The sequence below is a fragment of the Grus americana genome, unplaced genomic scaffold (genome assembly GCF_028858705.1).
Source record: "Grus americana isolate bGruAme1 unplaced genomic scaffold, bGruAme1.mat scaffold_82, whole genome shotgun sequence".
NCBI lineage: Eukaryota > Metazoa > Chordata > Aves > Gruiformes > Gruidae > Grus > Grus americana.
This window is the reverse complement of record NW_026562023.1, coordinates 361101-387789: the sequence shown is the minus strand read 5'-3', so window position 1 is coordinate 387789 and position 26689 is coordinate 361101. Positions and strand designations below refer to the sequence as shown.

The window sequence follows — 26689 nt, the reverse complement described above, 5'->3', positions numbered from 1 at the left end:
GCACCTCATCCGTCATGATAGTAGCCATGGACCTGCCGATCTCATGGACTGATGGGCTTTGCCTTCTGGTCCAAGCAAAACAAACAGGAACCTGGGCAAGAAAAACACAATGAGCGAGAAAACGTGTCCTTGCTCAAAGGACACCCAAGGAAATCCCTGGAGCCCCCACCCCGAGCGCAGCTCCAGAGGGGACACGTAGGCTCACCGACTCCGCCAGGAATTTGAAATTCACCAAAACCGATGGCAAATTTATTTTTTGGGCCAATTTTCATTAAAATTGGCCAAGGGGTTTGAAAGACACAGCAGGGAAGGGATGCGAGTGGGAGAAATGTCCTCGCTCCCCCTGCCCTTGTTCCCTTGGGACGCCAAACTGATGCATGCACCTTGATGTTCTTTCGTTGGGTGGGGGTTTTTTGAAATAAAATCTTTGTGCTTCTCCTTCAGACCTTGTTGGGATGGGAACTTCCGTCATGCCCGAGAGGAGGACAGCCGGGGTCAGGCGGACAAATGCCACGATGGGCTGGCGAAGGAAATCCAGCTCTCCTACGAGCACGTTGGATGCTTCAGCCCCGGTGGGAATTTTCTTCATGAAATGCAGCTGCGCCTAGGCACAACACAAGCGATTTTCAGGCAAATACCCCAAAAGCAAAGCCCTCAGCACTCTGCAGCCAAATTTGCAAGACCAAATCTGGCCCTAAAGGCATAAGATAGCTACGAGCGTCTCACCTTGCTTAAGTCCATCGCGTTGCTCTCGGTTCACCCCCATTTTTAGCTTCTGCAGTGGTAGGAAAGGATGCGGGGTGAGTGTTTGGGCTGGTAGGAAAAAGAAAGACACTCAGAAAGACGGACAAGGAGCAATTGGGATGCTTCTCCTCTGCCAGGACAAGTCGAATGGGACCAGAGCCCTGCAGGAACCCTCACCTGGTGCCAAACCCTGCAGGAACCCCACCTGGCTTGTCAAGGAGGTGCAGGTCTGACTGCTTCTTGCTCACATCAGCAAACGAGCGGACGATGGGAAGAAGGTTGTTTCTTTTTCTTCTCATTCTGATGGTGATGCTTCTTCAGTAGGACTTCTCGAACTTTTGCCCGCACGTGCTCGTCAAACTCCGTGGACTGGTCTTGCGGGCCCAGGATCATATCTGGGGATGGCAAAGGGAAACGAAGCCGTCAGAGCAGAAACCCCCCCAGGTCCCAAGCCCCGAAGCCCCCGGGGGAAGGCTGTGCCACGCAGGATCCCCTGACACAGGCCCAGCCTTGCTTAGCAAGACATTTTAATACAGTTCAGCCTTTGCAGCGAAAGCAAGAAGTTTCTTTTGCTAAAAAACACGAGCAAAGTGCTTATTCATCACTCTGCTAAGATAATTATTTCCCATTCGAAATAATGCAATTTTCTTGCCCCGTCTGGCCTTTCTGTCTGACTCTACACATTTAAAAAAAAAAAATGGAAAAAACACACCAGAAAAAGCTGGTGTGACTGTTGCACGCCGCCAGCCTGCATCCAAAACCAACTTAAAAACACAGCGGGGTTTCTGGAAAAGGACGCGCCGTTGGGGCAGGGTTTGATTCGGGAGCGGAGGGCACCGCGGCAAACCGAGCTCGGCCGTTCCCGCAGCAGAGACGCGGCGCCCGCGGTACCTGCAATCTCTTCGATGCTGTTGGCACAAATGTCCAGCAGCACCGTCCCGTTGATGATGCAACTCCTCAGCTCAGAGAGGCTGTGCAAGGACAGCGTGGCCACGTAGGGCTTGCTCCTCCAGCGCTCGCCGCCGTCTTCCACGTCCTCCTCAAACTTCAGCCACCTGCGGACATCAGGCGCGATCAGCCCCATTGCGAGGAAACGGCCTCAGCTCCGCAACCCCTTTAACAGAGCTACAGGGCGGCGAGAGAAGGCTCCTCGCATCGGCACCTGCAAAAGCTTTGCCAAAGTCCCGGAGAGCGGAAAGCAGAGCCCGCGGGCGCTGCCGGCGAGGGGACTCCTCTCCCACCGCGGCCGGCAGCGGGGATTTACCTTGCCGTTTCCTTCCACTCGGCATCTTCACCCTCTTTCACGCAGATCTCATCCAGCTCGGTGAACAAGTCATGGGGAACGTGCTGCTCGTCCTCCTCGGTCCCGAGGATGAACTGCACTCGCTGGGACGGAGTGTCTGGGGGCAGAAGGCTAAGCCCCGTCCCGTTACCGTGCCCGAATACGGCCCGTCACGCTCATAGGCAAAGCGGGCATCGATCGGCACCATAAACATCGGGCTGGCCCCTCTGCCCTGGCTCTGTCCAGGCTTGCACAGAGCCCCAGAGAAGGAGAAGCATCTAATCCACCTCTGCATAAGGATGGGCACCTTCCCTTCCCCACAGTTCCATTTTTAAAGCCAGGATCCCTCTGAGGAAGGCAAGCCTAAATCCTTTATGCATTTAACTGTCTTAAAAAAATAAAAAAAAATAAAAATAAAAAAAAAAGAGAAGAAAGAGGAAAGTTTGGGAAAAGAGAGAGGGTCCTGCTAAATGATGCCGCTTTCCCTCGGAAGAACAGCAAGCCACTCAAACCGGCACGGGGACCTGCTTGCAGAAGACCCCAGCACCCACGTAGCCCCGAGGAGTTCAGTGAACGCTGCGGCGGGACTTACAGTGGTAGCCCTGCTCCGTCGGGGCAGAGTCCTTCTCCCGTTCCTGTTCCCGATGCTTCTGGCTGTGGGGACGGTGATGCCGGTGGCTTTGCCTCACCAGCGGCATCCGCACGCCCACGTACAGGGTCCGGTGGCCTGCGAAAAAGCGGCGTTTGCATCGTTCTCGATACCGCGGAGACGCTTGACGCAGATGCCGCAATTAAATCAGTGCAGCCACCCCAGGAGGAAACACCAACTTCTCTTAATTTTCTTTTAACTGGATCCCTGAACGTCACAGACCTCCCTTTTTCCCAAGCCTATTTTACTCAAACTTTGCAACGAAGAGCAACAACAAGTGATGGTTCCCGATCATCTAAAATGCCCTGAAAGTCCAACCTCTTCTCAAAGTCCAGCTCAGCTGGACAACGCTCAGAATTGCTCGTTGAGCAGCAACTTTGCAACGAGAGAGCAACATCCCACAAGTGATGGCGTTCCCCGCGGATCATCTAAAATGCCTTAAGCAACGGGCACGTGACGCAGCCAAGCAAGGGACGTCGCAGGGACTTTGTGCGACAGGAAAAGGCGCTGGGCTGGCGGCTCCTCTACCGGGATCTCAGCAGAGACTCACCTTCCAACTCCTCCTTCTCATAGTGAATATTGACGACGTTGCTCGTTCTTCCTTGGTCAATCACTGCCTCTTCGTCATCTCCCTGTTTAGAAAGGAGAAGGGAAAAGTTGCGCAGAGCTCCCTTACGTCCTCCCGGCCATCGTCCACCCCCGCGTCCACCCAAATCCACAAGCATCACGCCTCCGCGTGCCTCCTCCTCCAGGCACAGCCCTAAAAGCACGGACTTGGAGGAGGTTTCTCTTCCCATAACCCAATAAAACAGCCCGTAGCATCGTTCAAACACAAAAAAAACCCCCAAAAACCCCTCTGAGATTCGCACCCAGTTGCTCGATTTCTGAAACCGAAGTTTGAAGAAGAGCAAAACACCAAGAAAACTTGGGGACCTGGCAGGGCTGTTGGACGAAATTCAAGAAGCAAGAGCTACACCGGGCACTGGGAAACAGCCCAAAAGAACCAAACCCATAATTTAAAATAAAACTTCAAACGCCGCGCTGGCAGATGCTGCCCGTCGTACTAATGATGATGCATTAATCAAAAAGACTTAATAAAAAACCCCAAAAAACAAAAATCCCAAAGCCAGAGAATAAATAACTTGTTACAATTTAACCTGCAAACACTAACGTGAAATTTGCTTTTTATCCCCCAAATTCCTGCTTCGACTGAACAGCATCACCTGCCACCGCGCAGCAGCGATGCTCGTGAAAGGCACCGGTTAATTTAACGAACAAGAGGAAGAAACGCTCCTGTCTGGAAACGAGTTTGCTGGTCCCCGAGTATTAATTTCAGAGCCGACCTGTTGCTAACTCCCCGCCAGCTCCCGGGACTCGCCCACGTAACCCGGCAGCCGGATTATCACGCGCCCGTGGCTTTCCTGTCCTCTCTCCGATGACGGCCTCCACCACCCTCCGTCCCCTCTTAGCAAAAATGCATCCTGCTCCCCTTTGGTTTTGCCAAAAAAAAAAAAAAAAATCCCCAAAAAAACCAACCCCAAGAAACTCCAAACCCCAAGCCGGGAAAAGGTATGGGATGAAAGGGCTTAATAAAATCGCTTTAAATTGCAATTTAAAAAAAAAATCGCTGTTTAAAGAAAAAAATCGCGGTTTCAAAAAAAAAATCGCAGTTTTAAAAAAAAAAAATCGCGATTTAAACGAAATCACAAGCTCGAGCGCATTAGGTGGGTGTTGGAGTGGGAATACACGGGGCGGTTTGGGAGTCAAACACCCCGCGGGTGACACAGGAAAGTCTCCGTCTCTCTTAGAAACCGTTTTGCCCCCGTACTCCGACCAACGACGCTGAACCTGCCGCCGGGAGCCCTCCCCGGCACAAAGCATCTCCCCCCTCCGCATCCCTCTGCGCTCCGGGGAAATGCCGACGGGATTTCGGGGAGAGGTTTCCAACCGTTTGGGGCGGGGTGGGGGGGCATCGGGGACGTTGGGCCCCTCGGCAGAGCCCCTACCTGTAACTCTTCCAGCAGCGTCATTTTGTAACCCTCGTCCTGGCTCATCCTGACGTCGGTCAGCGGTTTTGGGGTTTTGGGGATCAATCAAGGGGGGGTTAGACCCCCCCCAGGACACCGCAGTAACCCTCACCGAGAGGAGCTCAGTGTCGCCCGCTGTGTACCAACTCCAGGTACACAAAAAGTGACCGTTTCTTGGAATCGGAATCTTGGGCATGGGCGGTTATTTAAAGCCACGCAACCCCAAAACTCATCCTGCTTGGAAAACTTAGTGGATGGGGAGAAACCAGCTCTGTTTTGAACCAAACCTACCCGGAGGAGAGAAATGGGGTGTAAACGCCGGGGCGAAAGGCATAAGCGGCGTTTTGGTGTGTTTCACAGCACAAGCTGCCAACATACGACTGAGGCGCAAACCCTTGGGAAAATACCCATTACGGGGCGGCTCAGATCCCCCGCTGCTTTTATATTATTAAGTTTTAAAGCTTCAGGAGCAAACGTGGGAGGAAACGGGACAAGTGGGGACCTCCGGGTCCGTGGCGAGATGCTCCGAGCATCCCATCGCCCTTCCCCGGCCACCACAGCATCCCCGAAATCGCAGCGAGCCTCGCACGGAGATGCCACCAAAGAATTTAAACCAGAGCACTGAAAGTGCGTGGTGACAGGCAAACAAAAGCCAAAGTTTCAGCAAATGAGGGGGGGTGGGGGGTGGCATTTTACTCCCCCTGAACTGCTAAGGCATCCAGCAAAGATAAAAAATGTACAACTCTAATTAATCTTTGAGTCTGCCGCTTCTTCCTCCTCAGGGGGAGGACTCCTCTCATCGTTCCCCTGCTCCTACATGGAGCCTCTCCCACGGGCTACAGTCCTTCACGAACTGCTCCAGCGTGGTCTCTCCCACGGGGTGCAGACCTTCAGGAGCAAACTGCTCCAGCGTGGGTCCCCCACGGGGTCACAAGTCCTGCCAGCAAACCTGCTCCGGCGTGGGCTCCTCTCTCCACGGGTCCACAGGTCCTGCCAGCAACGTGATCCAGCGTGGGCTTCCCACGGGCCACGGCCTCCTTCAGGTGCCTCCACCTGCTCCGGCGTGGGGTCCTCCAGGGGCAGGTGGAATCTCTGCACCCCCTCATCCTTCCTCCATGGGCTGCAGGGGGAATCTCTACACCCCCTCATCCTGGGCTGCAGAATCTCTACACCCCCTCATCCTTCCTCCATGGGCTGCAGGGGGGAATCTCTGCACCCCCTCATCCTTCCTCCATGGGCTGCAGGGGGACAGCCTGCTTCACCATGGCCTTCACCACGGGCTGCAGGGGGATCTCTGCTCCGGTGCCTGGAGCACCTCCTGCCCCTCCTTCTGCACTGACCTGGGTGTCTGCAGAGTTTCTTACAGCTTCTCACTCCTCTCTCCCGCTGCAAAAGCTCTCTCTAACTGGTTTTTTTTACTTCTTAAATATGTTCTCACAGAGGCGCTGATTGGCTCGGCCTTGGCCAGGGGCGGGTCCATCTTGGAGCCGGCTGCCATTGGCTCTGTCAGACACAGGGGAAGCTTCTGGCAGCTTCTCACAGAAGCCACCCCTGTAGCCCCCCCCGCTACCAAAACCTTGCCACACAAACCCAACACATTTGGGCTGGGTGCTGAGCCCCGCTCCATGCCGGCAGCTGTGTGGGAGGAAAATCCTTTGGGGATCTTCTGCCGGGGGGGAATTTGTGGAAGGGGGGGGACCCCAATGTCAGCTCTCTGTCCTGGAGCTGGAGGAGGTTGATCTAAACCTCGGGGCGGCACCACGCTCCCTCCCTCCCTCCCTCCCTCCCAGGCATGAACCCACCACAGCCGAGCAAGGAGTAGGGCAAATAATATGGGATAGGATAGTGCGTATATATGATGGCGGGGACAACCCTGGCCTGGCTTGGCAGACCCTCCCGAGACTGCAAATTATTTTTCTTTATTATTAGAGCTTTTCTGGAGGATGCTGCACACAGTAAAGTACTTTACAGGACACAACCCCCCGCTCTGGGCACCTCCCGCAGGGAGAATGCAGGATGCCACCACGTGCATTAAACCACATTTTCTTCCCCCATCCTTCTCTCCCGAGCAGATGGCAGTCGTACGAATCCCAAAGCGCCCAAAGCTTCGCCTCCAACATCAAGCGACACTCGGAAGGCACCTTCACCAGCGACTTCACCCGCTACCTGGACAAGATGAAGGCCAAGGACTTTGTGCACTGGCTCATCAACACCAAGCGGTACAGGTAAAAAGAGGAGAGGGGAAGGGGACCACGCTGGGAAATAACCTCCCACCACGCCACGATCCCAGTCGGTAACGCAGTTTTAGAAGTTTTCTCTCCACCTGTTTTCTTATATTCGGCAGCTCCGCAAAGAGGTCCCCGAAGGAGGAGCCCCGTGGCGTCCCCTTCCCGGCCGCGTTCCCACCGCTCACGTAAGTCAGCCCAAACAGCAGACGTGGCCCATTAAAAACAAATAAAGGAATCATTTCAAAACGTAGCCACAAATCAGCGGGTGTGGTGCAAAGTCAGAGTCTGGCTTCCTACGCCTGACGCTGCTTCTCATTTTTGCTGGCTCACGGGGCTTCTCTGGTGTTTACTCGTAATAAAATAAAACAAGGAAAATTAAGCTGCTTTGGGGGAGAGTTGATAATTTACGATGGGAAGAGGCTGTTTTGTTCTTGCCGTGCTCCGTGCTGACGTTTTGCATTTCATTTCAGTCTCAACGCGGCGGGATCGTTTGCATTTACAGGGGATATTACCACGTTGCGGTCTCGTCGAAGCAAAGCATTTGCTCCTTTGCGAACGAGAAAATCCGCTGTTCCCAAGCTCCTAAACTGATGTTAGGGGGAGTTTCTAGTCCGTGAAACTGTTTGGTGGTTGTTTGCTTTTTATTTTGAAGGTACAATTAAACGGCAACATCAGCTTTCCAGCAGCATCAGCCTGGGGATAGTTGCACCCGTCCATCACTGCCAGCGATGGGATGCTCCACGGGAAGGATTTATCCATCACACGCAGCCGCATCAATCAATCCCTTCGGTGTTTCCCAGTCACCTCCTCCGAAAATTTGCACCCGCGGATCAGCCTTCCCTTCAAACCTGGATTTCTCCGGCTTCATTTTCTCTCTAACAGCTCCGAGGGCGCTGTAGATCCTGCGGCTTTCCCTAAACCGTAATAAAACCTTTGTTAAATCCGGCAGCCGGTTGGTGACGTCTCCAATGCTTCCGAGCATCCCATCGGGATCCCGCGCGCCGCTGGTCCCGGGGGATTTTGAGGCACCGGGCTCCGATCCCCGGCTTGGCTCAAGTGCCCCATTTTTCTCTCAATTCCTCAAGTTTTAGGTAAAAGGGTGATCGGGATGAACCTGCCTGACCCCACAGACCTGTGCCAGAGGGGATTTGGAAAGAAATTAAAAAAAAAAAAAAAAAAAAAAGGAAGATAACTAGAACCTTTGGATTGAATGGTAATTAATTGTGTTGCAAATGGTCCAAAAAAAAGCCACAAAAGGCAGGGGGGAGGATCTGCTCACTCTGGAGGGGGCGACTTCTCTCCTGTACCAACACCTTCACCCCCCCAAGTCCCATTTCTGAACTCCCCGCACACCCCTGGTCTGGCAGAGGTGACGTGGGTGATGCTGCTGTCCCCTCCCTCCTGCAACACAGAGCTCATTGCCATCACTTGCATAGAGAAATTAAAAGAAATTTTTTTTTTTAAATTACATAAATCAATAAAACCCCAAACCCACTGATTTCAACTCTTTCCCCAATCGGTTGGTTCCTGACCCAACATCCCAGGGAGATGGATTTCCCCCAAATCAGCGCTGCCCACTCCAAACCCCCCCTTAAAAAGCTCCAAAGATGCCTCCAACTCCTCTCCTCCCTTTAAAAGACTCGGGAGCGGCACAGCAAGACACACGAGACTTTTATTATATTCTTTTCCCATTACGTTCAATGGGTGACAAGAGAAAAATCAGACAGACACGGCTCAGGAGGGTGGACCCGTCAGCCAACATCAACCCTTCACGGACGGGACCCACGAGACGGCGACACAGATTTATATTATTTGAGTTTCACAGAAGGAACCCAAAATCAATCAAATAATAATTAAAACAAAACAAAACAAAACAAAACACACAAAGATTCAAAGTGATAAATAACACAGATATGCTCAAAGGATTCCAACCTCCCCCAGTTTTATTTACAACACGGAGCATTTCCAAACTAGAGCATCTCTTACCATAAAATAAATATATTTCAGCATCTCCAAAATGAAAAAATAGTGTCTGTATTTCTAAATGGGGGAAAAAAATGAAATAAAATTTAAAAAAAAAAAATTGTGCCAGCACCTTATTTATTACCTTTTTACATCTTTTTTCCCCCCTTAGGGATTTCCATGCACCTACATTTTAGGAAACTTCTTTCGAAGGGGCTCCCGGGAGATCTGGGGAGCTGTTTTAAGGCACCAAAGATGAGGAAAACACCCAGCACCCATCCTGCATCGATGGCAAAGGGGCTTTGCTACCAACCAAAGCGTCACGGGTCACTTCAAGGATGGGGTTTTTTTTCAGTCAGAAAGCGATTCCAGGAACACCTTTGAGAGGGTTTTTTCCCCCCCTCGTATAATTTTCCTCTGCACAGGGCAATATTAAATCCTCCCAAAATAAGGAGCCATCCCTGGGTTTCTGGTGTCTAATGGGGGCAGGCAGCCGGAGCGCTGGGTCTCCAGCCAGGCTGGGGGGTTCCAAACACCATTGAGATGACCCAGAGTCACGTTAGAAAGTAAGACATCAGCTTTCATTTAAATAAAAAAAAAGTTAAAAATGACAATAAATACAGAAAAAAGAAAAAAGAAAAATCTAGCCCTGTAAGTAGCCAAAGCTCCAAATGGAGAAGCTGGGGCGCGCCGAGGAAGCCTGGTTTGCTTTTTAAATAAGGAACTGCCCAGGCAGCTGCCAAATTTTCGCAGCCCCCCGAGGCCAGGGGAGATGCAGATCCCGGCGGAGCTGGCCCCAGCCCGCTCTTCGTTCAGCCCGGCCCCGTTTTCCTTCCCGGGTGGGTTTCTGTCTTTTCTTTCTTTCCGAGCCGAAGAGACGCCAGGCACGCGCAGGGAACAATCCCAGCCTCCGGCCCCTGCCAGGAGGGAGCCGAGTCCAGCCCTGCGCTCTCCTCTTACGGAAAAGAACAAGGACAAAAGAAAAACTGGCCGCTACGAGAAGCCAAATAATTTCATTTAGGGACAGGGCAGCAAGGGGACTGGTACCACAACCGCCCAGCTCCACGCCCATGCCCGTCACCGGCTTAACGCTTCTACCTCCACGGGAATTCAAGTTTATTTTCCAACTGGTGGAGAGCTCAGGGCTCTCCCCCACTGCGACCTTTTCTCCCTGGGGAGGGAGGGACGGCACGGGGGAGCAGCACAGGAAGGCAGCGTGGACGGGAGGTGCACGGAGGAAGAGCAGCGAGAAAACCCAGGCTTTGCACCTTTCCCTTCCTCCAAGCACCCCACCCCCTTTGCTTTTTTTTTTTTTTTTTTTTTTGGCCTCCCCTCCTTTTTGAAGAGCTAAACCAGTTTCCTCCCCCTCCACCGGTCACCCCGCCGTGCCGGCAACCGTCAAACTACGGTTTGCAAAGCCCCATCCCGTAAAAGCGTCCGATTTTGGCCCTGCTCGGTGATGTGCCGCTCTCACCCTTACAGAGCCATTTCACATTTTCTTTTCCCCACCCGCACGTCACTTTGGGTCGGTTTGATGCACAAAACGGTTCCCGCGGCGGATGGGAGAAGCCGATGGCAGGAGGGTTCGTGCGCCCGTCCCAGCTGGGCGCGGGGCAGCGGCCGCAGCCGCCAAGAGCCTGGAGCAGGTGCTGAGCCCCCAGCAAGGTGCAGGGCTGCAAGGGGACCTTTTCTTCTGGGTTGTCCTCTCCTCCCAGGCTCCAGGGCCACCCGACTCGACCGCATGTGCCTGGGGTGACGCCGCAGCCCAAGGACCCCCCCAAAACGTGAAGGGGGCACGAGAACCGTCTCTGCTGAACAGCTTGTTCCTGCAAAGCGGCAGGGAGAGGGAGGAGGAGAAGGCAGCTTCCCGCTTTCCTCCCAGCTCGTCCCACCCTGCGAGAGAAAAGACTTTGCAAGGACAGGGCTGAAAAAAGAAAAAACAAAACAACCAACCCCTAGAGTCCCAGGGAGGTAAAAGGAAGGAAAGCGGAGGAACAACGGGGGGGGCAGCCCAGGGACGCAGAGCCCCAGGTCTCACCTGGCCTTTCCCAAAACCATACGCTGTATTCAAAGTATTCGATTTTAAGTGGTCCCTTATATTCGGTTTACGGCCAGGGGACAAGAAAGGGGCATTTCTGCATTTTGCAGCTTCCAGGCTGATGGCAGAGCCAAAGGAAAAGAAAATAAATACAATTAAAATAAAATTAAGATAAAATAAAAATAAAATAAAAATAAAAAAAAAAAAATAAAATTAAAATAAAAGAAAAATAAAAGTCAAAAAGAAAATAAAAAGAAAATAAAAATGAAAATTAAAATAAAGTAAAATGCTGTAAAACTGGAGGGCAGGGAGCAAACGCTTTTCCTTCGCCTTAGCCCAACTGCTCGGACGCTCCTTAGGCTGCCCCGCCAGGGAGGACATCCCTCTCCTACCTGTAAGGGACGTAGGAGTGAACGAAAGCCTGGACCCCAAACCAGACCAAAAACCCGGCCGTGATAAAGAAGAAAACGGAGAAGGCGTCAAGTATAACAGAAAACTATTTGGAACATAAACATGAGTTTATATTTGGAAAAAAAAAGAGAAAGGAGAGGAGGAATTGGGTATTAAAAAAATAGCACTGAATGATAAAGCGCTAGCAGTCCCTCTACCACTACGCAACTGCAACAAACACACGCACGTACGCCCGGAGGCTCAACAACACCGAACTCCCATTGACCGTGATGTGCACCTCAGTTTGCTGGTCTAGAGATACTGAATGCCTGAAGCACACCAAGGATAACTGAAGACGTCTGCATGGCTTTCATGGGAATCCTCCAACTGGAAAAAAAAAAAGCAGTTTCTCCCCGTGTCCGCGTTGGCACATCCCTGAGTCACGTTCTCGCTCCTCTCCTTCAAAGTCAAGATTCCTAAACATAAAAACTGGGGAGGGGGAAGAATGGGAAAAAAAAAAAAAAAGGGAGAGCATCATCAGTGGAAGATGGGGTTTGAGCCCCGTTCGTGGGACCACCGCGGCAGAGAGGAGCTGGCTGGCGTGCCACCGTCCTCGCCGCTGCTCGTTTGCTCAGCATTGCTGGACGAAGCATGGGAAAACCGTACGCGCGCGTCTCGTCACGCTCGCATGCGGTCCTTTACCTTTTTCCTCCCCAAATTCAGACTGTTTCTGTGTTCATAGGGAGAGTCTTCCACACGGTCGTTTTCGACATTTCATCCCAGATATTAATCTCGGAAGGATCGGTCCTGCAATAAATATTTTACATCGCAATCCGTGATTACGGGAACTGCTGCCGCCAAGTGCGTTAGCACCAGCAAGAGGACCAGGGGGGCCCGGGGAACCAAAGCTCAGCGTAAGCACCGGAGGTTTTGCTGGATGAGGAGTTGCGGGAGGCAAGCCTGTAGAACAACAGCTCCAGGCAAAGGCTCTTGCTGGCGTTTAGCCCTGGAGCGGGCTCCTAAGCCACTGCTGCTACAGGTCGTGCCTACACCACCTCTTTCTTAAATATGAGGATCTCCTGCTACCCTAAAGTCACTGATGATGCAAGTTTTGGGGGTTAAATGGGAGTTGTGCAGCCGCTCTGCGCAGGGGCAGAGCCCCGCCATCGCCTCCGGCAGCCCTGCCCAGAAATTTGATTTTCCCGCCGAGCGGACCGCTTTACCGAGGGACGCTCGATAAAGACGGTGCCAAACACCTTCAAACGAATCTTGCCGGGGGTCCTGGCGCTTGGTGGCACTTTACCTGTCGCTGCTTTGCTGTGGGATATCCAAGTCGCTGGTCTTCCCCACTTTCAGTTGAACCCAATTTGCAGCAGCAGCTTCCATCACCTTCTGGGACTCCTGACGGAAAAGGGACAAACCAAGTTCTCGGTCTTTAATCAAAGCGGAGATAAACTCAGCACCCAGTAAAGACGTTGCACGCTGTCCTCTCCTCCTGACCTGCGGCAGCTTTAGCTATCAGTGCAGCAGGGTATAATAATAATAATAAATCTTTATTATAGGACTCATTTTTAAAATTATACCTCTAGTCAAGTGTTAAGCTCACTGCTAATTTAGGATAAAAGGTTACGATGTGTGATCCAGGCTATTAGGATCCGTTTCTGTTTAGTTCTGATCTTGCCCCGACATTTAAAGACGAGCTGTGGCAGAAAGAGGCAATCTCACAGCCCGAGGGAGACGCCCGGCCCCGAGCACCCAGCAAGCTTCACCTCTTCTTCTTCGGCTTCATTTTTGGCATCGTCCAACTTCTTCTGCTTGCTTTCTGGCATAAGGTCATCCAGAAAGCTGAGCTCTCGCTTCGAGAAGCAGAAATCCATCACTTTCCGGACAAAAACGAGAGCCAAAACCTTCACGAATAAGAGGGAAGATGCAGCGAGGTCAGAGATGATGCCACAGCTCGCTCCGACGCTACAAACACCCCGACGCCGAGCAGCACCGGCTCTTACCATCATGGGGAAGATGATGGCGGCACGCGACACCTTGATGGCCCAGAGCAGGACGAGGCAGATCAGCTGGATCATGGTGAAGCAATGCACCTTTCGCAAGGGGACGTGCCGCAGGTAGATGATATCCGGCTGGTGTTTCGCCGGCATCCCAAACAGCTTCAAGCGATCGAAGAACTGTAAAATAACAGTGAGAAGTTTCTGGCCCCGGGGAGACGCGGAGGGAGTGTTCAGGATCTCACTTGCAATGAGAAATCCTGGATCCCACCGCGTTCCTCTGCGAGCAGCACCCAATTTTCCCTCCGCTCCATCTATAAACCGGCTTGCCCGCGAGAGCTGCCCACCGAACTGCAATTATTCCCCGTTATTCTGTTCTCAGCGTTTCTCAGCACGCTGAATCCCCCAGCAAGGATTTCCACCAGCCACAGAAATCGCCTTCCCTTCGCGCTGAATTCCCCCATTTTCCTGTAACCTGCCCTGAACTTGCCCGGTCCTCCCGGCCCTATACACCTCCTGTGCCTCCTCCAATCTTTTTCTTACACAAAATATTTTGATCGCTTGCTTTCGGAGAGGGGTTTTTCCCCCCATGCCACTGCTTTTTTTACCTGCTTCTATAGAGATGAAATACCAGGGACCCAACACGCTGTAAAAGAGGCCGTACCTGAATTCCTCTGAGCGACGACACACCCATGTAGAGAAAGACGCCATAAAGCACAGGCATTGGTATAAACTCCAAAAATAAATACAGAAGTTAGTGCATTCTTGTTTTCAAATTGCATTTTCAGTATTACCGCTCTCTTCTACAGTCCCTGCCTAAAATTGCCTAAAGCCTTCCAGCTTCCAGAGGGTTAGAGAAGTGTCGCATTTTAACCATCAGAGATTTTGTGCGTGCGAATGATTTAATGCTCTGCTTTAGGCTGAGCTTTTGAGTTACACTTCATCAGAATAATCCTGTTTTCCAGAAAGGTTGGAGGAAAATAGGTGATTTCGCCCATGCTACCATATGCCGCGTTCTGCGACGGTAGAAAAACATTTGTACGTGTTCTTGTGGCAACACGCAAGGAAGCCCACGGGGACGATTTCAGCGCGTTTAGCTACTGGGAACGGCTGTTCCGAGGCATCTGGGGGAACAAATTGCAACCGGTAACGTGCTGCCTGGTTGAAAGAGCAGAGGTACTGCTCTAAATACGCTTCATCGTAACCCATAAACACGGGTGGGCCTGAAAGACATCTGAAAATCCAAGCAGTTGGCTTGCTCGCTTGGCTCGAGCGTGCCAAACTGGGGTCTGAAGGGCTGGAAAGTGCAACCGAGGGTGGTTCCCACCACGGATCGAGCCCCAAGGTTTGGGATCACCTCCTCCTCTGCTCCACAGCTACTCAGGCCTGGAGAAAGGGGACTAGTTTTGCATAACCTCCAAAAAGCTCGCGGTTGTTGGGTGGTTTCCATTTTCCTCTTACCTTTAACACCGAAGTGAAGAAGACTGAGCAGCCCATGAGCACAAAGATCATCAAGCCAGTGACTCTCTGCTCTCGTATCCCCAGAAACTTGGGCTGTTCTCCTGGAGCTGAGCAGCCAGACTCTACTTTGAGGCTATTCACGTGGGTGATGGACAGGACGGTCGCAGCCACAAACCACGGCAGCCCCATCACGGAGCACACCCCCAGCATCACGGCCACCATGAAGAGGTCCAGGTGGTACCCGCATCCTTTCTGCGCGGAGCGAAACAAGAAACAGAGCATCTCACGGGACAAGAGCAAGGACAACGTCGCAAGTCAGACCCAAACAACCCTGTTTGAGCTCAAGTCGACGTCTTGAAAATTTAAAACACGAACTGGAAACAAATAAGGATGTATCCAGTCTTTGCGCAAGCACCTTGCATGACAATCCAGCAGCAGAGTGGATTTGGGGAGTTTGTATCTACTTCTCAACAAAAAAACCCACCTTACTATTTTTCATTCATAAAGACATTTCTACCACTTGCGAGTAAGATATGACTCTCAGTTATCCCTGGCAGCACATCAAAATGATTCGTTCCCCAGCTGCTGCTGACATTTTAAAACAAAAGCGTGCTTCTACAACGCTCTAAGCTTAATATGCTCCTCCGAAAGATTGCTCATCTGAACTCCCCTGTTGTCGTTTGCTCCCTGTGTCATCATTAAGCCAGGAGACCATCTTGCCACGCTGCCTGACGTTGTTCCAAACCAATGCCTTCACAAGGCATTTGGAATTGGAGCTTCTCCCCGTACCTGCAGCCCAGAGCGGGTTGCGGATGGGGTTGTCTCCTGCAGCCCCTTACCTTCAGCCTGTGCTCCTTCCTGTTCACGATAAGAGCCGTGATCTGCTGGTCCATGAATATCAAGATGGTGCAAAGCAGAGCTGGGATGAGCGCAGCCACCACCGTCCACCAAGGGTTGGGTCCTATGGGGTTGATGAACCACCCGCGGTCGTCTCTGGTAGGCTGCAACAAAGCACGCACATCAGCCTCGTCTCCCAGCCCAGCTACTTCACCGGCTTGGATTTTCCCCTCCATCCCCGTGTCACAGCATCTCCCAGCCCTGGTTTCACGTCACCCCGGGGCTCAGCAGTGCCAGCATCCTCTTTGCAAGCACCTGTAGCTATTTCTCCTGCAGGTACCTAGTTTTGGGGCTGTCTTCTCATTTCCAGGAGGAAACGATGCACTTGGAGGTGGAGGAGGAGATGGTCACACCACCAGCATCTCCTCCAGACTCAGCCCTGTCCTGCCCCGGTGAAACCCGCTCCGTGCCACAACACCCCCCCTACCTTGAACATATGGGGGATGTGGAGCTTCGGTGACGGGATCCCAGTCATGAAGTCAATGAGCACCATGATGACGATGGTGAGGAAAACAGCAAAGTCACTTATTGTGGACCGCACCTGGGGCAAGAAACCAGAGCTGAAAGGGGCATCGCAAAGGGGGCCACAACATGAGATGGAAAAATGAGAGACATCAACAACATTAAGGCTGGTTAACAAAATCCCACCACTCTGAGGACATGCAGCCAAATCCCTTGGTTAGCTACTGTTGCTGTGCTTGTCTCTGTGAGAGCTGGTGTCAGACAATAAAAAAAAAAAGAGTTTAATTAGGTGGAACAGGGTTGTTTGAATTCAAACCTTAAGTAAAAAAAATATTAAAAAATAAGGAAGCAGATGGCTGCCACTGCAGCCACGCTCACAGCTAAAATGGGAATAAGGCGCACTGAGGCATCGTATGTTCCTCAAAAGGAAGAAAAAGTGTCTTTTCCTATGGCAGCTCCTCATTTGAACCAACTTTCCCCTTGAGCATAATGCACAGAAGGTTAAAAAAAAAAAAAAAAAAAAAGGCAAATAAACCCCCACAACTTTGGAAGACCTCTTTTCCCACTGCCTGAGCAAAATATCGCTCGGGGGCAGGTCGCGAGGCAGGTGGGAAACGCCACGGTCGTTTAGCACTCATGGAAACGAGGGAGGGACATCCAAGCTGCTGGAGAGTTTGGCCTTCAAGGTCAATGTTTCCCAGCTTGACCAAGCGGTGGCAAATACTGCTTAGCGCTCCGGGAAAGCCATTTTGGGAAATGAGTGTGGAGACTGCTGCCGGCCACCATCTTCTACCTACTCTGGTTGGGAAGTAACGGCTGCTTTTAAACTTCTTCAAGAAGCTCGACAGGACAAAGGTGGAGAAGAAGAGGATGCAGCACCAGAAGAGGACATTAGGCGCGTAGGGGCCATTGCGTCCACAGGCAGGTCCGTGAAACTCTCCATGCAAATACCGACATTCCTGGAGAAACAGAGCGTCAGGACACAAAGGTAGTGCACGTGCGGCAAGGAAACCTGGGATAACTCGGGGCTTTTGAGGATCTTGGTCCAAGATCCATGACCTTGTAACTGCTGCTGCTGCTGCTGCTGCTGACGGAGATTTATATTGAATGAGCAGCAGCTGAACAAGTGACACATCGAACCGCACAGAGGAGAGCGGAGAGGCGAGATGTGATGGGACACCATATCACAGACCCATGGCACATCCTCCGCTCGAATGGCAGGCAACCGTGGCTGAAGAAGACGCCAAGAGGGGAAGGAAACACTGGAAGTTCTTGGGGATAGAGAAAGAGGGAGCAGGGAAGGAGGGCTAAGACAGCCGCGGAAGGAAAGGAGAAGAGACGAATCGTCCCTTCCCAGCGAAGGGCTCCCAGGACACGGCCAAGAGGGGATGAAGATGTCCTGAAGAGCCTCCCATCCTATGCCTGGGCTTTGCTTCCAGCAACAGCAGCCCGAGAGGCTGCTCAGACGTGCAAATTTATGCATGGACCTACAGACAGTGCTGAGTAAGCAAGCAAGGACTGGAGTTCTTAGGAACCAAGTAAGGAAGCTAAGGACTACCTTCAAGCAGGAACTTAAGTCCTCCAACTTCTACAAGAATCAAACCACCCACTTAACCTTGCTCCTGGTCAGAAAAATTGTCCTGCGACAGGGTCAAGGAGGACAGTTATTACCCACGATGTTGGGGGGACAAGGTAGACTCTCCTTCCCAGGACCAAGCGGGTTAAAACCACACGTTAGATTTAAAGAATGCCTTTGCAGAGCAGCACTAGCACAGTCTGAAGCCCCTCATCACCCGAAGGGCTCTGACTTTTGCAAAATGTGAACGCCCCTGGACCCCGCGGCCGCGGAAGTAGTGGCTTGGGGCACTTACAGTCACCGTGAGGTTTTCCCAGGCGATGCCAGACACGTTGATCTCGTTGCTCTCCCAGAAACGCAGGGTTGCGTTGCTGGGATGGCTTGGTGCCTCACACTTACAGCTGGGAGGAGAAAAGCCAAGACGAGGGTGAGGGAAAGGCAATGGAGGTGCAGCCCTGAGCTCCTGCCAAGGGGCAGCAGCCTTTTAGGAGGAAAAGAAAAACTCACTAGTAGACGGTGAGGAAGTCGAGCTTGCTGTGCATGTGCACAGGGTAGGTCTCTCGCAGGTGACTCAGCTTCTCCAGAGCCTCGTAGATGAAGATGATGCAGATGAGGGAGGCGAAGGCTTCTTCGGTGAAGCGGGTGATGTAGCACACCAAACAGCTGGCGTCGGTGGCCACCAGCACTATGCAGAAGGCGGCAGTCCACAGCCCGATGCAGGCCCGCAGAGAGAGATAGGAGAGCGCGTACTCCCTGGGAAACCAAAATCAAACAAAGGCTGGAAAGGCCAGGAAGAGGCGCCGAGCCGTGCCTTCCTTCGGGGAAAATCACGAGCAATTTAGGAGCACGTCAAGGCTGCAGGTGGTAAATGCACTTTCCATGTCCTACTACAGACAGCCTTGGGGCTGCGGTGCAGGGTGCGGACCTGCAGGAGGAGAGGCCAATTATTTCATGATTGTTATTTAACAATTAGCTTGTGTTAAGGCCTTGGAGGCTAATTGAGGTCAGGGCCCTTTGTGGAAGGTGGTGTCCTCCCACATCACCCCCATGCCCTAACACCAAAACCCCGGCTGATTTTGCACCCAGTCACCTGCTACCAGCAAGCTGGGGCTGAAGAATAAATTGAATTGCAATCAGGGTGTCTCATCTCACATCAAACTCATCACAACACAAGGATCCCCATCCTTATGGCTTCTCCTCTTCCTGCTTCATTTTAACCCTAAAACCCCCAAACAACCTCATCCATCCTTCAGAGACCAAGGGCTCTTGCACCATCACATACTAAAGCAGCAGCGTGCAACGTCTGCGACACAGAAAACAACTGAAATCTAACAACTCTCACTGAGAAAAAGACAAGAAAAACCTCTTTTCTCCACCACTGCCTCCTGAAGGCTCTCGCGGCACTCGGCCGCGGCAGCCGGCCTTACTTGCAGAATTTGTAGAGGATCTTTTCGAACACGAGGACGGGTCCAGTGCTGCCAAGGATGGTGAGAGGTTGGCCAGCAAAGAGGGAATACACCACGCCGGTCATGGATGCGCCCAGCAGTGACTCCATGGCACTCTGTCCAGGGAAGAGGCAGCGGCGAGGAAATAAATCAATGGGAAAAAGAAGAAAAAACCCAAAGCAAATTCACTGCAGCGAAGATTTTGCATGAGTTTTGCGCTCCCCCACGCCACCCAAGAGAGGTGCTCACGATGTGGCCGTCGGTCGCCTCCCCCAGCAGTCCCCCGAAGGTGATGACAGGGGACATGCAGGCACAGAAGAGGAAGAGGAAGGACGCCAGACACTGCAGGCTCAGACCATCCCGAAAGTCGCTCCAGAACCACGGGGCTTTGCGCTTCACGTCCAGGATCAAACCTCCAAAGAGCCTGGAGGAAGGAAAAACAAATAGACTGTTTCCCTGCAAGACCACACAGAGGGGGTTTTGCTGCAGAAGGACAAGCCCAAGCAGACAGTAACCTTCATTGCTAACCAGCAGCAGTCTCCTTCGGCCGTTTTATACCCGGCAGAAACCAAGCAAGCACAAAAAACCCCTCCAACAAAAAGAAAAAGGACCAAACCTGAAAGCCCATCCCCTCTTACTGCAACTGTCCCTTGCTTGGAGAAGCAGCAGAGCTCTCCCTGGAGGTATTTACACAGCTGCTTCCACCCCAAATCAAGAAAATCTGTCTGCAGTGGTGCTGTGGCTGAGCCCAGCTGCCCAGATCTCACCTGCCCAGCCCAGGGGACCGAGCTGGTAATGTGAAGCCCCTTCACTGAACCAACTAACCCCAGAAAACTGCTACAAGGGAAGGTGCACGCTCCGATTCTAGAGGCAAAGAGAAAAAAAAAAAAACAAACAACAAACCCCACAAACTATTAAAGCTCACACCTTCCCGTGCGCTCCAGTTCAGGACCACTGTGTTTCTCTGGCTTGCTGTGAGAAGCACTGTCATCGAGAGCTCCTGGCATCTTCCTTTTTCCCTGTTAAAAAGGAAATAAGCCAAAGCTATGGATTCGTAACCACTGGCTTGTTGGGCTTCTGGTCTGGGTATGTGACTGCGTCAAACTGGGACCTGGTGAATCTGGGTCCCAGAACAGCATCCCCGGCCGGCCGGCCGCCGGCCTGCCCGTCCCCCTCGCGCCTCCCTCCGCCGCAGCACCCACCTGCGAAGGGACGTTTTTCGGGGGCTCGATTCGGATCGATGGATCCCATTCTCCTGGCGGCAAGACCGTGACCTGATCCAGAAACTCGTCGATGCCGGCCACGAGGTCAGCCCGGTTCTCGGCTTTATAGGCAACGTCACGGAAAACCTGCCGACAGGAGGCAACCTGCTCAGAGGACAACCCATCTCCGATGTCCTAAGCACTACAGTAAGCTCCTGGCTAAATGCAAGATCATTTTCCCCAAATTTCCTGCTTGTAATGGCAGGAAATATTCCCCCAAATGGAAAAATCTGTCCATCACAGTACTTGTAATCATCTCCTCCACGAGGTCCCCATCCCTCATGGCACACCATACCCTTTTGCTTAAAGCGGGGAAGTTTCACTGGCCCTGGCAATGCCACCACTGGGGACAGGGTGCTGGGGACCCCGGGGAGGTGCAGGATGCACACCGGGTGGGATTTCAACCTCCAAGAGGTGGGGTGATACAAATCCGTGCGTTTGCTTCGGCGTGTGAACGAGGGGTGGGCTATCTGGAGAGCTGTGGGCAGTTGGGAAGCAAATCCTCTTCCTCACTACTGCAGAGAGGTGAAGAAAACCAAAAATGACCCGGAATTCTCTCTTCTCGCACCTCATCCGTCATGATAGTAGCCATGGACCTGCCGATCTCATGGTACTGATGGGCTTTGCCTTCTGGTCCAAGCAAAACAAACAGGAACCTGGGCAAGAAAAACACAATGAGCGAGAAGAACGTGTCCTTGCTCAAAGGACACCCAAGGAAATCCCTGGGAGCCCCCAGCCCCGAGCGCAGCTCCAGAGGGGACACGTAGGCTCACCGACTCCGCCAGGAATTTGAAATTCACCAAAACCGATGGCAAATTTAATTTTTGGGCCAATTTTCATTAAAATTGGCCAAGGGGTTTGAAAGACACAGCAGGGAAGGGATGCGAGTGGGAGAAATGTCCTCGCTCCCCCTGCCCTTGTTCCCTTGGGACGCCAAACTGATGCATGCACCTTGATGTTCTTTCGTTGGGTGGGGGTTTTTTGAAATAAAATCTTTGTGCTTCTCCTTCAGACCTTGTTGGGATGGGAACTTCCGTCATGCCCGAGAGGAGGACAGCCGGGGTCAGGCGGACAAATGCCACGATGGGCTGGCGAAGGAAATCCAGCTCTCCTACGAGCACGTTGGATGCTTCAGCCCCGGTGGGAATTTTCTTCATGAAATGCAGCTGCGCCTAGGCACAACAAGCGATATTCAGGCAAATACCCCAAAAGCAAAGCCCTCAGCACTCTGCAGCCAAATTTGCAAGACCAAATCTGGCCCTAAAGGCATAAGATAGCTACGAGCGTCTCACCTTGCTTAAGTCCATCGCGTTGCTCTCATGGTTCACCCCATTTTTAGCTTCTGCAGTGGTAGGAGAAGGATGCGGAGTGAGTGTTTGGGCTGGTAGGAAAAAGAAAGACACTCAGAAAGACGGACAAGGAGCAATTGGGATGCTTCTCCTCTGCCAGGACAAGTCGAATGGGACCAGAGCCCTGCAGGAACCCTCACCTGGCTTGTCAAGGAGGTGCAGGTCTGACTGCTTCTTGCTCACATCAGCAAACGAGCGGACGATGGGAAGAAGGTTGTTTCTTTTCTTCTCATTCTGATGGTGATGCTTCTTCAGTAGGACTTCTCGAACTTTTGCCCGCACGTGCTCGTCAAACTCCGTGGACTGGTCTTGCGGGCCCAGGATCATATCTGGGGATGGCAAAGGGAAACGAAGCCGTCAGAGCAGAAACCCCCCCAGGTCCCAAGCCCTGAAGCCCCCGGGGGAAGGCTGTGCCACGCAGGATCCCCTGACACAGGCCCAGCCTTGCTTAGCAAGACATTTTAATACAGTTCAGCCTTTGCAGCGAAAGCAAGAAGTTTCTTTTGCTAAAAAACACGAGCAAAGTGCTTATTCATCACTCTGCTAAGATAATTATTTCCCATTCGAAATAATGCAATTTTCTTGCCCCGTCTGGCCTTTCTGTCTGACTCTACACATTTAAAAAAAAAAATGGAAAAAACACACCAGAAAAAGCTGGTGTGACTGTTGCACGCCCAGCCTGCATCCAAAACCAACTTAAAAACACAGCGGGGTTTCTGGAAAAGGACGCGCCGTTGGGGCAGGGTTTGATTCGGGAGCGGAGGGCACCGCGGCAAACCGAGCTCGGCCGTTCCCGCAGAGACGCGGCGCCCGCGGTACCTGCAATCTCTTCGATGCTGTTGGCACAAATGTCCAGCAGCACCGTCCCGTTGATGATGCAACTCCTCAGCTCAGAGAGGCTGTGCAAGGACAGCGTGGCCACGTAGGGCTTGCTCCAGCGCTCGCCGCCGTCTTCCACGTCCTCCTCAAACTTCAGCCACCTGCGGACATCAGGCGCGATCAGCCCCATTGCGAGGAAACGGCCTCAGCTCCGCAACCCCTTTAACAGAGCTACAGGGCGGCGAGAGAAGGCTCCTCGCATCGGCACCTGCAAAAGCTTTGCCAAAGTCCCGGAGAGCGGAAAGCAGAGCCCGCGGGCGCTGCCGGCGAGGGGACTCCTCTCCCACCGCGGCCGGCAGCGGGGATTTACCTTGCCGTTTCCTTCCACTCGGCATCTTCACCCTCTTTCACGCAGATCTCATCCAGCTCGGTGAACAAGTCATGGGGAACGTGCTGCTCGTCCTCCTCGGTCCCGAGGATGAACTGCACTCGCTGGGACGGAGTGTCTGGGGGCAGAAGGCAAAGCCCCGTCCCGTTACCGTGCCCGAATACGGCCCGTCACGCTCATAGGCAAAGCGGGCATCGATCGGCACCATAAACATCGGGCTGGCCCCTCTGCCCTGGCTCTGTCCAGGCTTGCACAGAGCCCCAGAGAAGGAGAAGCATCTAATCCACCTCTGCATAAGCATGGGCACCTTCCCTTCCCCACAGTTCCATTTTTAAAGCCAGGATCCCTCTGAGGAAGGCGAGCCTAAATCCTTTATGCATTTAACTGTCTTAAAAAAAAATAAAAAAAAAAAAAAAAGAGAAGAAAGAGGAAAGTTTGGGAAAAGAGAGAGGGTCCTACTAAATGATGCCGCTTTCCCTCGGAAGAACAGCAAGCCACTCAAACCGGCACGGGGACCTGCTTGCAGAAGACCCCAGCACCCACGTAGCCCCGAGGAGTTTAGTGAACGCTGCGGCGGGACTTACAGTGGTAGCCCTGCTCCGTCGGGGCAGAGTCCTTCTCCCGTTCCTCTTCCCGATGCTTCTGGCTGTGGGGACGGTGATGCCGCTGGCTTTGCCTCACCAGCGGCATCCGCACGCCCACGTACAGGGTCCGGTGGCCTGCGAAAAAGCGGCGTTTGCATCGTTCTCGATACCGCGGAGACACTTGACGCAGATGCTGCAATTAAATCAGTGCAGCCATCCCAGGAGGAAACATCAACTTCTCTTAATTTTCTTTTAACTGGATCCCTGAACGTCACAGACCTGCCCTTTTTTCCCAAGCCTATTTTACTCAAACTTTGCAACGAGAGAGCAACAACAAGTGATGGTTCCCGATCATCTAAAATGCCCTGAAAGTATCCAACCTCTTCTCAAAGTCCAGCTTCAGCTGGACAACGCTCAGAATTGCTCGTTGAGCAGCAACAAAAGGTAATTATTTTGAAAATCTTTGTATGGCGCAAGGCGACAAGAGAAGATCAAATCAGTCCCATGATAATGAACTCCAGAACAAAAAAAAAGAAAACCACAGCCCTGAGTCTGCAGCCGTCAAATTATGCTCCCGGCTTGGAGAGCCCCGTGGCTAAAACTCACACCATGGCCTCCACGGGGGCTTTCTCCCTCTGTTTAAAAGCCGTCACGTTAAAAAAGGTGAAAAGAACTGTGCTTATTTATTTAGAAGCACGCCACGTTTTGCTGCACGTGACGCGTACGCCAAGCAAGGGACGTCGCAGGGACTTTGTGCGACAGGAAAAGGCGCTGGGCTGGCGGCTCCTCTACCGGGATCTCAGCAGAGACTCACCTTCCAACTCCTCCTTCTCATAGTGAATATTGACGACGTTGCTCGTTCTTCCTTGGTCAATCACTGCCTCTTCGTCATCTCCCTGTTTAGAAATGAGAAGGGAAAAGTTGTGCAGAGCTCCCTTACGTCCTCCCGGCCATCGTCCACCCCCGCGTCCACCCAAATCCACGAGCATCACGCCTCCGCGTGCCTCCTCCTCCAGGCACAGCCCTAAAAGCACGGACTTGGAGGAGGTTTCTCTTCCCATAACCCAATAAAACAGCCCGTAGCATCGTTCAAACACAAAAAAAACCCCCAAAAAACCCCTCCGAGATTTGCACCCAGTTGCTCGATTTCTGAAACCGAAGTTTGAAGAAGAGCAAAACACCAAGAAAACTTGGGGAACTGTCAGGGCTGTTGGACGAAATTCAAGAAGCAAGAGCTACACCGGGCACTGGGAAACAGCCCAAAAGAACCAAACCCATAATTTAAAATAAAACTTCAAACGCTGCGCTGGCAGATGCTGCCCGTTGTACTAATAATGATGCATTAATCAAAAAGACTTAATTAAAAAAAAAAACAACAAACCCAAAGCCAGAAAATAAATAACTTGTTACGATTTAAGCTGCAAACACTAACGTGAAATCTGCTTTTTATCCCCCAAATTCCTGCTTCGACTGAACAGCATCACCTGCCACCGCGCAGCAGCGATGCTCAGGAAAGGCACCAGTTAATTTAACGAACAAGAGGAAGAAACGCTCCTGTCTGGAAACGAGTTTGCTGGTCCCCGAGTATTAATTTCAGAGCCGACCTGTTGCTAACTCCCCGCCAGCTCCCGGGACTCGCCCACGTAACCCGGCAGCCGGATTATCACGCGCCCGTGGCTTTCCTGTCCTCTCTCCGATGACGGCCTCCGCCACCCTCCGTCCCCTCTTAGCAAAAATGCATCCTGCTCCCCTTTGGTTTTGCCAAAAAAAAAAAAAAATCCCCAAAAAAACCAACCCCAAGAAACTCCAAACCCCAAGCCGGGAAAAGGTATGGGATGAGAGGGCTTAATAAAATCGCTTTAAATTGCAATTTAAAAAAAAAAAAATACTGTTTAAAGAAAAAATCGCGGTTTCAAAAAAAAATCGCAGTTTTAAAAAAAAAAAAATCGCGATTTAAACGAAATCACAAGCTCGAGCGCATTAGGTGGGTGTTGGAGTGGGAATACACGGGGCGGTTTGGGAGTCAAACACCCCGCGGGTGACACGGGGAAAGTCTCCGTCTCTCTTAGAAACCGTTTTGCCCCCGTACTCCGACCAACGACGCTGAACCTGCCGCCGGGAGCCCTCCCCGGCACAAAGCATCTCCCCCCTCCGCATCCCTCTGCGCTCCGGGGAAATGCCGACGGGATTTCGGGGAGAGGTTTCCAACCGTTTGGGGGGGGGGGGGGGGGCATCGGGGACGTTGGGCCCCTCGGCAGAGCCCCTACCTGTAACTCTTCCAGCAGCGTCATTTTGTAACCCTCGTCCTGGCTCATCCTGACGTCGGTCAGCGGTTTTGGGGTTTTGGGGATCAATCAAGGGGGGTTAGACCCCCCCCAGGACACCGCAGTAACCCTCACCGAGAGGAGCTCAGTGTCGCCCGCTGTGTACCAACTCCAGGTACACAAAAAGTGACCGTTTCTTGGAATCGGAATCTTGGGCATGGGCGGTTATTTAAAGCCACGCAACCCCAAAACTCATCCTGCTTGGAAAACTTAGTGGATGGGGAGAAACCAGCTCTGTTTTGAACCAAACCTACCCGGAGGAGAGAAATGGGGTGTAAACGCCGGGGCGAAAGGCATAAGCGGCGTTTTGGTGTGTTTCACAGCACAAGCTGCCAACATACGACTGAGGCGCAAACCCTTGGGAAAATACCCGTTACGGGGCGGCTCAGATCCCCCGCTGCTTTTATATTATTAAGTTTTAAAGCTTCAGGAGCAAACGTGGGAGGAAACGGGACAAGTGGGGACCTCCGGGTCCGTGGCGAGATGCTCCGAGCATCTCATCGCCCTTCCCCGGCCACCACAGCATCCCCGAAATCGCAGCGAGCCTCACACGGAGATGCCACCAAAGAATTTAAACCAGAGCAATGAAAGTGCGTGGTGACAGGCAAACAAAAGCCAAAGTTTCAGCAAATGAGGGGGGGTGGGGGGTGGCATTTTACTCCCCCTGAACTGCGAAGGCATCCAGCAAAGATAAAAAATGTACAACTCTAATTAATCTTTGAGTCTGCCGCTTCTTCCTCCTCACGGGGAGGACTCCTCTCATCGTTCCCCTGCTCCTACATGGAGCCTCTCCCACGGGCTA

The 26689-nt window shown here is 52.3% G+C and overlaps 2 protein-coding genes across 2 annotated transcripts in view; both read right to left on the bottom strand.

The window, feature by feature from the left end:
- LOC129201160 (ubiquitin carboxyl-terminal hydrolase 38-like) overlaps nucleotides 1-4729 on the bottom strand; it is a 66638-nt gene extending 61909 nt beyond the window's left edge. Inside the window, 7 exon segments of the mRNA XM_054812312.1 lie at nucleotides 447-604; nucleotides 1003-1139; nucleotides 1636-1799; nucleotides 2009-2144; nucleotides 2619-2753; nucleotides 3226-3307; nucleotides 4682-4729. Of these exon segments, the coding sequence (XP_054668287.1) occupies nucleotides 447-604; nucleotides 1003-1139; nucleotides 1636-1799; nucleotides 2009-2144; nucleotides 2619-2753; nucleotides 3226-3307; nucleotides 4682-4729 (860 nt within the window).
- Nucleotides 4730-12039: 7310 nt separating this feature from the next.
- LOC129201159 (electroneutral sodium bicarbonate exchanger 1-like) lies at nucleotides 12040-25878 on the bottom strand. The gene is made up of 24 exons (XM_054812311.1): nucleotides 25831-25878; nucleotides 24378-24459; nucleotides 23564-23698; nucleotides 22962-23097; nucleotides 22592-22752; nucleotides 21913-22101; nucleotides 21716-21804; nucleotides 21438-21595; nucleotides 20992-21079; nucleotides 20364-20510; nucleotides 20089-20180; nucleotides 19411-19585; nucleotides 19144-19277; nucleotides 18224-18469; nucleotides 18012-18117; nucleotides 16938-17099; nucleotides 16106-16219; nucleotides 15621-15782; nucleotides 14782-15033; nucleotides 13985-14053; nucleotides 13327-13500; nucleotides 13090-13227; nucleotides 12624-12721; nucleotides 12040-12127 (listed from the first exon to the last, which is right to left on the bottom strand). Exons 1-24 carry the CDS (start codon nucleotides 25876-25878, stop codon nucleotides 12040-12042), a joined length of 3243 nt encoding a protein of 1080 aa, XP_054668286.1.
- Between the last annotated feature and the right edge of the window lie 811 nt (nucleotides 25879-26689).

Bases quoted from the DNA above. Each gene is read 5' to 3' on its own strand.
- LOC129201159 (XM_054812311.1), bottom strand. From the start codon at position 25,878: ATGAGCCAGGACGAGGGTTACAAAATGACGCTGCTGGAAGAGTTACAG. The intron at 24,460-25,830 runs GTAGGGGCTCTG...ATTTCTAAACAG, and splicing joins CGCTGCTGGAAGAGTTACAG to GGAGATGACGAAGAGGCAGT. The intron at 15,783-16,105 runs GTAGGGGGGGTG...GCTTTGTTGCAG, and splicing joins ACATCCCCCATATGTTCAAG to CCTACCAGAGACGACCGCGG.